Source organism: Nerophis lumbriciformis, linkage group LG25 (assembly GCF_033978685.3).
Source record: "Nerophis lumbriciformis linkage group LG25, RoL_Nlum_v2.1, whole genome shotgun sequence".
In the NCBI taxonomy this organism is placed as follows: Eukaryota; Metazoa; Chordata; class Actinopteri; order Syngnathiformes; family Syngnathidae; genus Nerophis; species Nerophis lumbriciformis.
This window is the reverse complement of record NC_084572.2, coordinates 26,777,705-26,793,268: the sequence shown is the minus strand read 5'-3', so window position 1 is coordinate 26,793,268 and position 15,564 is coordinate 26,777,705. Positions and strand designations below refer to the sequence as shown.

The 15,564-nt window shown below is 38.7% G+C and overlaps 1 protein-coding gene across 1 annotated transcript; it reads right to left on the bottom strand.

Moving 5' to 3' along the window:
- Positions 1–4,267: 4,267 nt before the first annotated feature.
- Positions 4,268–15,427, bottom strand: msmo1 (methylsterol monooxygenase 1). The gene is made up of 6 exons (XM_061984068.2): positions 15,356–15,427; positions 14,342–14,628; positions 14,107–14,255; positions 11,145–11,271; positions 10,915–11,069; positions 4,268–5,036 (listed from the first exon to the last, which is right to left on the bottom strand). The coding sequence occupies exons 2-6, from the start codon at positions 14,594–14,596 to the stop codon at positions 4,859–4,861; spliced, it is 864 nt and encodes a 287-aa protein (XP_061840052.1). The 5' UTR covers positions 14,597–14,628; positions 15,356–15,427; the 3' UTR covers positions 4,268–4,858.
- Between the last annotated feature and the right edge of the window lie 137 nt (positions 15,428–15,564).

The following is a 15,564-nucleotide window of genomic DNA, read 5'->3' as shown; positions in this document are numbered from 1 at the left end:
CATCAAAAAATGCACTATAACTAACTCCACAAAAACTCCATGGATAACTAAAGGGCTTGCGAACGCTTGCAAAAAGAAAAATTATTTATATAGGACTTTTTTTAGGCATCAAACCATAGAAACAGAACAAAAGTACAAAACATATAAAAATAAATTAACCAGCATATTAAGAGCAAGCAGAAAAGAATACACCACCAAACTATTAATCCAAAAGAAAAATGATATAAAGGGTATTTGGAAGGTATTAAATACAATTACTGGGCATGGTTCAAACAGTCCTTGTTATCCAGAGTTTTTTGTTGAGAACGACCAAATCATAAGTGACAAGAAGATGATTGCTGACGGCTTCAATATGTTTTTTGTTAAAGTTGGGCATTATTCAGAAAAGCAAGAACAAAACATCACGTGACATTTATGACCTCGACATGAGGACGGTCCGGAATGTAGCGGAAGAAATCATCAAACCATTCACATACATCTGCAATTTATCTTTTCAACTTGGACAATTTCCTTCACAAATGAAACTCTCAAAAGTCATCCCCATCTTCAAATCTGGAGACAAACACCACTTCACAAATTACCGGCCCATCTCCCTTCTGCCACAGTTGTCAAAAATATTGGAAAAATTATTTGATAATAGACTTCGTGGCTTCATTGAAAAACACACATTATTATCTGATTGTCAATATGGGTTCCGACAAAATAGGTCAACTTCATTAGCTTTAAGTGATCTAATAGAGAACATTACTAATGGTATCGAGAAAAACAAATTTGTTTTAGGAATTTTTATTGACCTGCAAAAGGCTTTCGATACCATTGATCACCAGATTTTGGTAAACAAACTGGAAAACTATGGCATAAGGGGAGTGGCAGGGAAATGGCTGAAGAGCTACTTGAATGAGAGACAGCAGATTGTTCAGATCGACCAACATCAATCTACACTCATGAACATAACCTGTGGAGTCCCCCAAGGGTCGATACTGGGACCCACACTATTTATAATGTATATCAATGAAATATGTAAAGTATCAACACTGCTGAAGTTCATCCTCTTTGCTGACGACACATCCATTACATGTGCAGGTGACGACGTAAAGCAACTTCTGGCCTCTGTAACTGAGGAGATGATCAAGTTAAAAACTTGGTTTAATACCAACAAATTGTCTCTGAATTTAAAGAAGACCAAAATCATGCTCTTTAGCAATCGCAAAAGTGAAATACCCATCAGGATTGTTATTGACGATACACTAATAGAATATGTTCAACAAAATTCATTCTTAGGAGTGGTAATAGATGAAAATATATCATGGAAGCCTCATATAAGTTACCTGAGGACAAAAGTTGCTAAATGTGTTGGAATGATGAGGAGATCATGTCATTTATTGAACACCAATGCTCTGCTTTTATTGTATCATTCATTTATTATGTCATATCTAAACTATTGTGTTGAAGTCTGGGGAAATTGTTATAAATCTCATCTACAGCCTTTAGTCACTCTGCAGAAAAAGGCCATTAGGATTGTGTCCAATGTTCACTACTTACATCATTCAAATCCACTATTCATGGAGTTAAAGCAACTTAAACTGCACGATGTGATCAATTTTAAAACTGCTCAAATTATGTTTAGGGCATCCCAAAACTCTCTACCATACAATATACAAAACCTATTCCAGGATAGAGATGCTCACCATAGTTACAGTCTACGAGGAAACAACAAATTATATTTTCCTAAATTTAGAACAACTTTAAAATCAATGTGCATTTCAGTGCGTGGAGTCAGTCTGTGGAACAACTTAGGGGACGAGTTAAAAACCTGTTCTAACATGATTACATTTAAAAGACTGTTTAAAAAAAGAAGTACTGAAGAAGTACGAGGAGGAAAGAGAGTGATGCCCTCAGCACAGAGCGATGGGAGAGAGGTGTATGGTCAGAGAGTGTTTGGGCCTGTGTGTGTGTGTGTGTGTGTTTTGTCTCGTCTCGTCTTGTTTTATAGTAACAGTGGTACTATTGTATTGTTAGTGTACAGGAGCTTTTCTTGTTTTTGTTTGTATAGTATTGTTCTTGTATTATATTGTTTATGTTAAATGTGGAATGAGTGAGAGGGGTTGGGATATTATAAGCATCTGCTTCATCCAACCCCTTTTCAAGCCTTGCATAAATGTCCATGCCAAAATGTTTAAAAAAAAAAAAAGTGTGTGTTGTTGTACTGTGCAGGTTTGAAATAAATAATTCAATCAATCAATAATTCAATCAATCAATACCAAAATATATGACTGTGTGTGCCTGCAAAATTGTCTCAAAAAGCTGACAGGAAGTATGCGTCAAGAGATGAAATATATGACTGTGAAGTGTGTGCCTGCAAAATTGTCCCAAAAAGCTAACACGCTAACATTAACATGAAAACAGTAAACACCAATCTGAATTGTCTTCAAAGTTTACGAAAAAAAAAGTTGGGTCCACAGGAGACTCAAAATCGGTTGCTTCTGAAAACACGTATGTGAAGACTCTAAATTGTCTTCAATGTTGACGAAAAAACGTTCAGTTCATAAGACTCAAAATTGGTTGCTTCTGAAAACACAAAACCTTACGTGTGTCAAAGACTCAATGTTTACGAAAAAAAAGTTGGGTTCACAGAAGACTCAAAATGGGTTATTCTGAAAACACGTACGTGACGTCTGTCAAAGACTCTAAATTGTCTTCAATGTTAACGGTAAAAACGTTCAGTTCATAAAAGACTCAAAATCGGTTACATCCATACTTTGAGACAACCTTGAGACCTCCGATTTCGGGAGGTGGGTGGGGGGGGTCGGGGGGCGTGGTTGGGGCGTGGTTAAGAGGGGAGGAGTCAAGTATTTCATATATATATATATATAAGAAATACTTGACTTTCAGTGAATTCTAGCTATATATATATACTGTATATATTTTATTATATATACATATATATATATATATTTTTTTTTTTTTATTATATATATATATATATATATATACTTGAATTTCAGTGTTCATTTATTTACACATATACACACATAACATTCATCTACTCATTGTTGAGTTAAGGGTTGAATTGTCCATCCTTGTTCTATTCTCTGCCACTATTTTTCTAACCATGCTGAACACCCTCTCTGATGATGCATTCTGCTTCATCTCCTTGTTGTGTGCGCAGCCGTAGATGTTATTGTCACATATGCATGTACAGTAGATGGCAGTATTGTCCTGTTTAAGAGTGTCACAACATTGCTGTTTACGGCAGTCGAACTGCTTTACGGTAGACGAAAACGTGACTGCTGTTGTTGTGTGTTGTTACCGCGCTGGGAGGACGTTAATGAAACTGCCTAACAATAAACCCACATAAGAAACCAAGATTTCGCCCTCGATCATTCTACAGTTATAACGTGATTGGGCAGGCATGCTGTTTATATTGTGGGAAAGCGGACGTGAAAACAGGCTGTCGACACGTCACTCAGGTCCGCCTGAATTTCGGGGGAAAATTTGTCCCGGGAGCTTTTCGGGAGAGGCGCTGAATTTCGGGAGTCTCCCGGAAAATCCGGGGAGGGTTGGCAAGTATGGTTACATTTGAAAACACGTACGTGACGCCTGTAAAAGACTTTAAATCTTCTTCAATGTTGACGAAAAAAAGTTGAGCTCACAGAAGACTGAAAATTGGTTGCTTCTGCATACACGTATGTTACGTCTGTCAAAGAATCTGAATTGTCCTCAATGTTTACGAAAAAAAAAGTTGGGTTCACAGAAGACTCAAAATTGGTTGCTTCTGCAAACACGTATGTTACGTCTGTCAAAGACTCTAAATTGTCTTCAATGTTTACGAAAAGATAGAAGAAAAAATACTTTTGTTAGGCTCATTGAAGACATCTTAATCGTGTTTGACATTCAAGAAAACTTGTACATCGGATATGGTGAGGACTTAGTGTTTGTTGTTGACAAAAACATGTTAGATTTGTTGAAGACTTCCTGTGTGGAGTTTGCATGTTCTCCCCGTGACTGCGTGGGTTCCTTCCTCCCACCTCCAAAGACATGCACCTGGGGATAGGTTGATTAGCAACACTAAATTGGCCCTAGTGTGTGAATTTGAGTGTAATTGTTGTCTATCTGTGTTGGCCCTGTGATTAGGTGGCGACTTGTCCAGGATTGTACCCCGCCTTCCGCCCGAATGCAGCTGAGATAGGCTCCAGCACCCCCCGCGACCCCGAAAGGGACAAGCGGTAGAAAATGGATGGATGGACAACTAGTAGGTACACATGTACAATCTGAGAGTTGCATTTAATATTCTGCCTTGACAAAGATAATGCTCATTTTTGACTGACAAAATTGATGCTGAACACGTGTTTTAGTTGGATTCCCATAAATGGGCATATGACTTCCTGTCCGGTAGCTGCTGCTGCTGCTTGCTGACTTGACGCAGCGGTGTGTGCGGGATGCAGCTGCAGGGGTGTGTCCTCAGTGCAGCAGTGGGGATATGGACCACAACCTACCAGCATGTTCCTAAATCACAGCAGCATTACAACACAAATATATTAAATATAATCTTTTTTTATTATTTGGACATGAAAACACAACATATCTCAGTGTTTCTCGTGGGGATATAAAAAGTTGTTGATTGCTATAAAGACGTACAATTAATAAAAGGTAGTTTTAAAGTGCTGGGTCAGTACAGTCTCTTGTTTGCTTTTTTCCTCATTTAAAAACCAAACAAAGTGGCAAAACGAAGTTGATGGTTTTATTTTAGTCAGCAGCTGCCCACAGAAGACCACAAGACCTCGACTGCAGAAAAACCTTTTAAATAAAGATTTATAAGACGCGCATTCTTGTTGTTGATGTTGACAACATGCTTCCTTTACTGCTCCTTTTTGTCCAAATACTTGTTGTACTGGTTGTCAGTCTTCAGCAGCTTGTCCCACCAGGTGAAGGTAGAGGCATAGTTGCCCACAAAGTTCATGTGGTGGAAGTCGTGGAAGCGGGCGCCGGCATAGAACGGGATCAGGTGGAGTGGGTTGATAGGGATGTCATAGCCGCTGCGGGTGGAAGGGTGGAACAAGGAAAACATTTGAAGCTAGCTTTTTTGTGTGCCTTGTAGTGTTGTCCCGATACCAATATTTTGGTACCGGTACCAAAATTATTTCGATACTTTTCTAAATAAAGGGGACCACAAAAAATTGCATTATTGGCTTTATTTTAACAAAAAATCTTAAAGTACATTAAACATATGTTTCTTATTGCAAGTTTGTCCTTAAATAAAATATTGAACATACAAGACAATTTGTCTTTTAGTAGTAAGTAAACAAACAAAGGCTCCCAATTAGTCTGCTGACCATACTTGCCAAACCTCACGATTTTTCCAGGAGACTCCCGAATTTCAGTGCTCCTCCCGAAAATCTCAGGGGCAACCATTCTCCCGAATTTCCCCCGATTTCACCCGGACAACAATATTGAGGGCGTGCCGTGATGGCACTGCCTTTAGCGTCCTCTACAACCTGTCGTCGCGTCTGCTTTTTCTCCATACACACAGCGTGCCGGCCCAGTCACATGTTGTATACGGCTTCTACAGACACACGTAAGTGACTGCAAGACATACTTGATCAACAGCCATACAGGTCACACTGAGGGTGGCCGTATAAACAACGTTAACACTGTTACAAATATGCGCCACACTGTGAACCCACACCAAACAAGAATGACAAACACATTTCGGGAGAACATCCGCACCGTAACAACATAAACACAACAGAACAAATACCCAGAATCCCTTGCAGCCCTAACTCTTCCGGGCTACAATATACACCCCCGCTACCACCAAACCCCGCCCACCTCAACCCCGCCCCCCGCCCCCCATCTCCTGAATTCGGAGGTCTCAAGGTTGGCAAGTATGCTGCTGACATATGCAGTAACATATTGTGTCATTTATCATTCTATTATTTTGTCAACATTATTAAGGAAAATTAATTATTAATCTACCTGTTCATTTACTGTTAATATCTGTTTACTTTCTCTTTTAACATGTTTTTGATTGATTGATTGAGACTTTTATTAGTAGATTGCACAGTACAGTACATATTCCGTACAATTGACCACTAAATGATAACACCCCAATAAGTTTTTCAACTTGTTTAAGTCGGGGTCCACGATAATCAATTCATGTTCTATCTACACTTCTGTTAAAATGTAATAATCACAAATTATTCTGTTGTTTGATACTTTACATTAGTTTTGGACGATACCACAAATTTGGGTATCAATCGATACCAAGTAGTTACAGGATCATACATTGGTCATAATCAAAGTCCTCATATGTCCAGAGACATATTTCCTGAGTTTATAAACATAATATAAAAAAAAAAAAACGAAAGACGATGTTGTGATGCCAAAAAATATTGACGTAATCATAGTAGTATCGACTAGATACGCTCCTGTACTTGGTATCATTACAGTGGATGTTAGGTGTAGATCCACCAATGGCGTTTGTTTACATTTTGATGCCGGTGAGCTACGGTGTGTAGTCGTCCTGCAGGGATGATACTTGTAAGAAGCTTACTTTATTTGTCGCCATGGAGGTTAGGGTTAGTGATTTAGAAGTAGCTAAAACACTGCAGACTGGGGCTGGACTTTAGCCGCTAGCTATCTAGCCATGTCTTAAAGTACCTCTTTCTGAGGGTGTTTCAGTGTTATAACTTCACCTTTATCGTTAGGTTTTTAAGCCAAAATGCGTCCGTTCTCCCTTTTCTGTCTACACACTGTGTCTGCTTGTAAGTACTCTGTGATTATGCGCTGCCGAACATGCTCCTCTGCTCGTAAAACCAGCAATGACACGACGTGACGACGACGGGGGTGCAGGGTGCTGGTAATTTTTAGAGGAGGTATAGTACCGAATATGATTAATTAGTATCGCGGTACTATACTAATACTGATATACCGTACAACCCTAGTACCTTGTGTTATTCACTAACAGAGTCACTGGACACAGTATTAGGTACACTTGGGAAGCTCCAGCTGTGGTTGGACTGATAAAATGGTTATGATGAATGATAAAACATTTGATTTATTTTTGTGTTGCGATTCTCAACAAACACAATGGCAACATTACATTTGGAAGAGTAGCTCCCCATCATAAAAAAGACCAGGCTGATATATTAAAAACCTATAAACAGGAAGTTATGTCCAAATAAACCCACCTGGAAAAATAAATCTTCCTGGTGGAATTGATATTTGATAGTGAGACACTCTCATAGATGGCAACAATCACAAATCAAATATTGTTTTTGATAATAAAATCTTATTTTTTACAGCAACATTTAAAAATAAGATGATTATAACTGCTGTCCAATTGTTACAGCTTTCTCATTTGCAAGTTGCAAGTCCAAAACATTAGATGGCAGTAGTTTATAGTGTATTTTTTTGTTTTTTGTTGTGCCCTAAAAAGTGTTAATACTGACAGGATGGTACTTACTACACACAAGCGGTTTGATTATAACATGCATCTTTGTTTTAGTTTCATTGATTTCGTCGAAATCCCCATGTAAAATGGCTAATGCTAATGTTTATAGCAAAGCCAATGTATATTAGCATCAAGATAGCGCATTTTTAGAAAAGTTGAGCCTTACTTTCCTTACGTTGGAGCGTCCTTGAGTCAATTTCTTTGTTGGCATTGAAAATTGCAACGATAGCTATAGGTACTTTGGATGAGTCCGCTCTCAGTACTGCTGGAGTGATTGCCAAGTGCCAAAGTGCCAAAAGCTGGCTGAGTCGGCAACCGGCGTGACGTCAGGCGCAACCCAGATACTGTAACATGGCACGGTAGGACCGTCGGGATTCGGTCAGTGCCAAAACATTACCGGATTCGGTACCCGGCCCTCGTGAGAAATCCCAGCTAATCAATAAGAAAATACAGAAAATAGTAAAAATAAATCTAATATATTACATTTCCAAAGACATGCACCTGGGGATAGGTTGATTGGCAACACTAAATTGGCCCTAGTGTGTGGATGTGAGTGTGAATGTTGTCTGTCTATCTGTGTTGGCCCTGCGATGAGGTGGCGACTTGTCCAGGGTGTACCCCGCCTTCCGCCCGATTGTAGCTGAGATAGGCTCCAGCGCCCCCCGCGACCCCAAAAAGGGAATAAGCGGTAGAAAATGGATGGATGGATGGATTACATTTCTATTATACTGATTCATCATTCTTAAAAATGTAATTGTATTTTTTAATAAATCAAATAAATTACATGCATTTAATTTTGTTCAACAAAAAGTAACTCATATTTTATTATAATATATAATTAAAATATATCTAATAATTATTATTTTATTTATTCATTTATTATGCATATATAGATATATTTTGTTTTTAATTGAAATGTTAAATTGCAAAGGGTTTGATTGGGTGCCTTATAAAGAAACAATAGTTTGTTTTCTGCCGCCCCCTTGTGGTCAACACTAAATATTACAGTCTATTCCTTCTGACTATGAGTATAGCTGAGTTGCAATCACGTCACCTAAAGGCACATCCGGGCACTTCTGGGTCTTATTTTCTTAAGGTCTTATTTTTAAAGGTCGAGAGGCAAATATATACCGTAATCGATGATGAAAAAAATAATTAAAATGGTATAAGAAAAATATTTTCTTAATGATTTAAACCATTTATCATTACAAAGATGTTACTGCTGGCCACAACTTCATTTCACACTCACGGTATTTAGAGAAGAAAAAATAGAGGCACATAATGAGGGTTACACAAATTAAACAATAATCCGTAAAAGACAAAGTTGGATTTATTCGTGCATCACTAAGTACCATATTTGATTGACATAATGAGTGCCGTGCTGCTGTCATCGTGACACTAATGAGAAAAAGGATACATTTGTTTGAAGTTGAATTCCTTAAATAAATATTAGTCTCGTCTCAAATTCATATCTGCAGTTTTTATGGTGTGAAGTTCATATTTTGTCTCATTATTTAGATATAAATGTCCCTGTTGTTCAGCAATGTTTGCTAGCGATATCAAGATATAGTTAAACTAGATTTTCATCTAGTTTATTAATACTATGAAGGATATTTTCTTCATGCTAACAAACACCACCAAAGACGCTATAAAGTGGTCATCCGTGTCAAATAAAGCACTTGGCTTTCCTGCACAAAAACATGACTTTTAGTTTCTGTTATGAAAATGGACAATAAAAATACAGTGGATTGGACAAACAATCACAATATATATTAATCGGACTTAACATGATGTTAGTTTATTTGCATACTTAGGTATAGCAACCACAAAAGAACACAAAACTACCGGTAATGTGATCCCTTTCTTTACGTTCAGTTCTGCTATCAAACACTACTAATATAGTAGAGAATAAACTTGATTGCACCACAGACCGTTTCTTAATGAAATCAAATGTTCACTTTACAAAGTGATCACTGCAGACACGAGCATGGTCCGATTGTATTCCACAAAATGAAAACAGTGATCATTTTAAGAGCCATTTCCTATGACGCATTTTCCCTCACTTTATTACCTTCATGAACCACTTCTTTCGGACTCTATGGAAGGACTTTCCTATCTCCCCTTTTTAACGACTGAAACCCCCAAAATCAGAACAGCAATCCAGCATTTTCTGCTCAAACTGTACACTCACTCTCACATTAATGCTAAACTCAAACTGCTTGACTATCGTGTCAATTAAACTGTGAAGAAGAAAAACGGATGTGACGTCACACTGCAAAAACTGAAATCTAAGTAAGATGAAATATCTCAAATAAGGGTGATATTTGCTTATTTTCTGTCTGATAAGATAATTCTTCTCACTAAGCAGATTTTATGTTAGAGTCTTTTACTTGTTTTAAGTGTTTTGGTCCTAAATTATCTTAGTAAGATATTACAGCTTGTTGCGGAGATTTTATGACCTATATTGAGTAAAACATGCTTGAAACTAGAATATCAACTGTTGCAAAGCTGTGTCATCAACACTCACAAGTATAAAACTACTTATTTAAAGTAATAATTTCTTATTTTAAGCATGAAAAAAAAATCATGATTTTGACACAATTGTGTCTCATAATTAAAACAGATGACAGCCAAATGGACTTTGCTGTTTCATTTTCAATGAAACAATAGAACATACGTACTCATATAGTAGTACAGTTGGCACAGTGCAATAAACTGACAGTTAATATTTAAACATTTAACATTTCAAACAATTTTGAACAGATATAGTTCATGCACATTCAGATAAATTCCCCAAAATTGCAATTAAAACAATTTTGGCCGGGGACTAGGCTGTATATACGCGCACTAATTGACTGAAAGAGCACGCACTTGGCGCGGTGATGTCATGTTATCTATGGAAAAATACATTTTTAGACCATATGATTTGCCTGAGCGGCTAGTAGACCCCGAGAGTAGCAAGCGCTTGCCTTGTTGCCTTCCCATTAAGAACAATAAACTAGTTTTTAGTATAAATTTGCTAGTCTCAAGAAATGTATTGCCGAGCGCATATTATGTCAAGATAATGGCACTAGCATTTACTTAATTTAAGAATATTTTTCAACATATTGAGCATAAAGGTCTCATATTTTGTTTTTCTACCAAGAAAAGTGCACTTGTTATTAGTGAGAATCTACTTATTTTAAGGTATATTTGGGTTCATTGAGGTTAGCTAATTTTACTTGTTTTGGAAAGTCTTGACAAGCCGTATTTTCTTGTTCTATTGGCAGATAATTTTGCTTTGTTCAAATAAAATACCCCAAATTTTTGTATTTTTTTTTCTTCTTGTTTTTGAACACTGACTTTTTGCAGTGCATATGCAACCCTCCTATATATAGTTTGTAAACCCATCCGCCCATCTTCCCTTAATCATAATATTTTTCCCTCTTTTTTATTATCTAAATGAACATTTGTGCGCCTACCTGTGCACGTCAATGGTCTCCAGCAGGCGGAAGGCCACCCAGGCCCACAGGAAGAAGACGTGGTTGCAGAAGATCATGATGCCGATGAAGAAGCCGGCTCCGAGGATGAGCGTCTCGGCAGGATGGGCATATTCCGCCTGCATGCCGAATGGCGACTGGTGGACAGAGAGGGCATCATCGGTGACCTCGCCGTACGGTACTGTGTCCGTGGCGTGTTTTCTTCAACTCACGGTGAACTCGTGGTGGACTTTGTGGATGTACTTGTAGATCCTGCGGTGGTGGAGCAGCCGGTGGAGGAAGTAATGCCACGCGTCTTCCACCACGGCGCAGCCAAAACACTGCGTCAGGATGTACGGCCTGGACAGCACAGAATATTAAATAGCACCTGGATGTCCAGTCACATAATCTAATCCTTTGTTCGTCTATTCACGTAAACAAATGTTCACATCAATATCTATAAAGTAACACATTATATAACCATGTTTGTCCATTCACAAACATGCATAATGTTAACACCAATGTCCATTCACATACACAGATAATGTACGCAGCCGTTTGTCCATTCACATACATACATCGTGGACACATTTGTCCACTCACACTACACACATTATGTAAGTATCTATTTGTACGCATCACATGTACGCATTACGTAAAAGTTTATCTGCCCAATCGCGTACAGTGAATTATAGTTACCGGTAATTATATTTACATAGCGCTTTTTCTCTAGTGACTCAAAGCGCTTTACATAGTGAAACCCAATATCCAAGTTACATTTAAAGCAGTGTGGGTGGCACTGGGAGCAGGAGGGTAAAGTGTCTTGCCCAAGGACACAACGGCAGTAACTAGGATGGCGGAAGTGGGAATCGAACCTGGAACCCTCAAGTTGCTGGCACGGCCACTCTACCAACTGAGCTATACCGCCCCGACAATGACAATGACTTCTGTTTTGTTTGGGCAGCTATTTTACTGCCCTGTCACAGGCGCAGTTTGGAAACAATTTAGGTGTGTAAATAAACATCCACAAAATTTATATATCTGCGTTTTATAGTCATTTGCGGCTAATTTATGTAAAAATGTGTACAAAAGCCAAAAGCAGTGAAGTTGTCACGCTGTGCAAATGGCAAACAAAAACAGAACACAACGAACGTACCCATTCACATAATGTAAGCGTCCATTTGTGCATTCACATACATGCATAATGTGATCGTCTGTTGTCATTCACAAAAATGCATAATGTTTAACAATAATGTCTATTCACAAAGACACATACTGTAATATAAGCATGTTTGTCACATACACTTCTGACAGTCCAATCACATGCACATATACATGTAAATTACTGTCTGTTCGCATACCCACATTAATGTAATCATTTATCTGCACATTCACTGACTCACATGACTGTAAATATACAGTATAATGAAAGGTAGGCGCCACACACACAAAATGGGGACAAATATCCATTCCTACATTCTCCTACCTTGTGTCCATTCACATATAAATGTGATTTTTTTTTGTCTGTCAATTCACATGTCCCTTCATTCACGCGCAACCTCACACATAATGTACAAACCCCGTTTCCATATGAGTTGGGAAATTGTGTTAGATGTAAATATAAACGGAATACAATGATTTGCAAATCATTTTTAACCCATATTCAGTTGAATATGCTACAAAGACAACATATTTTATGTTCAAACTGATAAACTTTTTTTTTTTTGCAAATAATCATTAACTTTAGAATTTGATGCCAGCAACATGTGACAAAGAAGTTGGGAAAGGTGGCAATAAATACTGATAAAGTTGAGGAATGCTCATCAAACACTTATTTGGAACATCCCACAGGTGAACAGGCTAATTGGGAACAGGTGGGTGCCATGATTGGGTATAAAAACAGCTTCCCAAAAAATGCTCAGTCTTTCACAAGAAAGGATGGGGCGAGGTACACCCCTTTGTCCACAACTGTGTGAGCAAATAGTCAAACAGTTTAAGAACAACGTTTCTCAAAGTGCAATTGCAAGAAATTTTGGTATTTCAACATCTACGGTCCATAATATCATCAAAAGGTTCAGAGAATCTGGAGAAATCACTCTACGTAAGCGGCATGGCCGGAAACCAACATTGAATGACCGTGACCTTCGATCCCTCAGACAGCACTGTATCAAAAACCGACATCAATCTCTAAAGGATATCACCACATGGGCTCAGGAACACTTCAGAAAACCACTGTCACTAAATACAGTTTGTCGCTACATCTGTAAGTGCAAGTTAAAGCTCTACTATGCAAAGTGAAAGCCATTTATCAACAACATCCAGAAACGCCGCCGGCTTCTCTGGGCCCGAGATCATCTAAGATGGACTCATGCAAAGTGGAAAAGTGTTCTGTGGTCTGACGAGTCCACATTTCAAATTGTTTTTGGAAATATTCGACATCGTGTCATCCGGACCAAAGGGGAAGCAAACCATCCAGACTGTTATCGACGCAAAATTCAAAAGCCAGCATCTGTGATGGTATGGGGATGCATTAGTACCCAAGACATGGGTAACTTACACATCTGTGAAGGCACCATTAATGCTGAAAGGTACATACAGGTTTTGGAACAACATATGCTGCCATCTAAGCGCCGTCTTTTTCATGGACGCCCCTGCTTATTTCAGCAAGACAATGCCAAGCCACATTCAGCACGTGTTACAACAGCGTGGCTTAGTAAAAAAAAGAGTGCGGGTACTTTTCTGGCCAGCCTGCAGTCCAGACCTGTCTCCCATCGAAAATGTGTGGCGCTTTATGAAGCGTAAAATACGACAGCGGAGACACCGGACTGTTGAACGACTGAAGCTCTACATAAAACAAGAATGGGAAAGAATTCCACTTTCAAAGCTTCAACAATTAGTTTTCTCAGTTCCCAATCGTTTATTGAGTGTTGTTAAAAGGAAAGGTGATGTAACACAGTGGTGAACATGCCCTTTCCCAACTACTTTGGCACGTGTTGCAGCCATGAAATTCTAAGTTAAATATTATTTGCAAAAAAATAATAAAGTTTATGAGTTTGAACATCAAATATCTTGTCTTTGTAGTGCATTCAATTGAATATGGGTTGAAAAGGATCTAACACAATTTCCCAACTCATATGGAAACGGGGTTTGTACACACATAAGGTAACCAGTTGTCTGTCCATGGGTGACACTGACCAGCGTGGCATGGCGTCCCAGTTGTAGGGGATGTTGAAGAATTCAGTGAAGTAGTATGTGCCGCAGATGAGAGGCAGCTGGATGCAGAAATGGTTGAAGAGCAACATCTTGAAACATCTCCACTGTTTCTCCCACGTCTCTGGTTTGTCCTGCACATACCAACAAATTAGGAACCTTGCACAGGAGAGAAAACCAACATAAAGTGCAAGAGAAGGCAGTATGCTCTGCAAAACACCTGCTGGATCTTGTACTTCTGCATGAAAGGCATGAACTGGAAGAGGAAACCGGGAAGGCAAAAGAGGAAGTAGATGAACTCGTGCACGATAAGGGAGCCCCAGGTGGCTATCTGGAACTTGGTGTAGTTGTCCAGCATGTAGCCCCAGGCGTGTTTCAGCGACGGCTGCAAGGGGTTCTCCGGCAGGAAGTTGTCCACGTACTCTGCTGCCAGGTAGGCCGAGCTCAAGATGTCTGCCGTGCTGTTCACCTCCATGATGGATGACGCTGGGTGTGGTGGACTGATGACTGCAATGTATAAAAAAAAAAACTGCGGCTTTCTACACTTTTGAACACGTTTGCGCGACAATGTCTGATGTAGAATACACAATACAACTCAAATAAGATATCTTGCAAGACATGCACAGTGCTAACATTGTTATCGCACTGTTTACTTGCTAGGATAAGTTCATTCACTGAACACTCTGTAGAAAGATTAGCAAAAAGTTGATTCTATAATATCTAAAAATGTACTTTAATTGTTAAATTTGTACATCTTGTGTCTCATACCTAAAATTGATCAATAGCTCTTTTCATATTTACCAGGAAATGCCCAACAAGTTTTGAGCAAATACAAGTACCTATTCGTTTAATGGTATAAATAATTACCATTTACATTACTAACCTATTATAACACAATTGGCAATACAACACTAAAAAACCGCTTCAACCTATGACAAATATTTTACATTTTCAACACTTTTAGAGAGAAACAAACAATTTAGCTGCATTATTCAACATGCAAACGGACAATGTCAAACTATTTAATACGTCTGAATAACCATTTTTACACTAATAGTTCACTTTAGTAACAATTTTGACTAAAACGGGTGTCTTCCATTACAACCAATTGCTGATATTAGTGTTTATTTTACACCCAACGAAGCGAATTAAGGACTTAATTCCTCCCTTTCGCCTTTGAATAATATACATTTTTATCGCTATCTGTATGTTTATTAGCAGTATCAACACTCACCTTAGCACAAGCTCGGAGCCGTGTAGTACCTGAGAGGTGGTCCCGCGCCTGAAGTACACTCGCAACGGGCATTGTGATTGGCTAGCGGGAGAGAAGACTGACGTCACAGTGAAAAATACCACCTCTGATTGGCCACTGCCATGGAGCGATGATAGTGAGACGAGAGGTCGCCACAGCAACAGCCAATCAGAGGCCAGTGTGGCAAAGTG

Bases quoted from the DNA above. Each gene is read 5' to 3' on its own strand.
- msmo1 (XM_061984068.2), bottom strand. From the start codon at position 14,596: ATGGAGGTGAACAGCACGGCAGACATCTTGAGCTCGGCCTACCTGGCA. The intron at 14,256-14,341 runs GTGTTTTGCAGA...TGGTATGTGCAG, and splicing joins AGAAGTACAAGATCCAGCAG to GACAAACCAGAGACGTGGGA. The intron at 11,272-14,106 runs GTCAGTGTCACC...TGTGCTGTCCAG, and splicing joins TGGGACGCCATGCCACGCTG to GCCGTACATCCTGACGCAGT.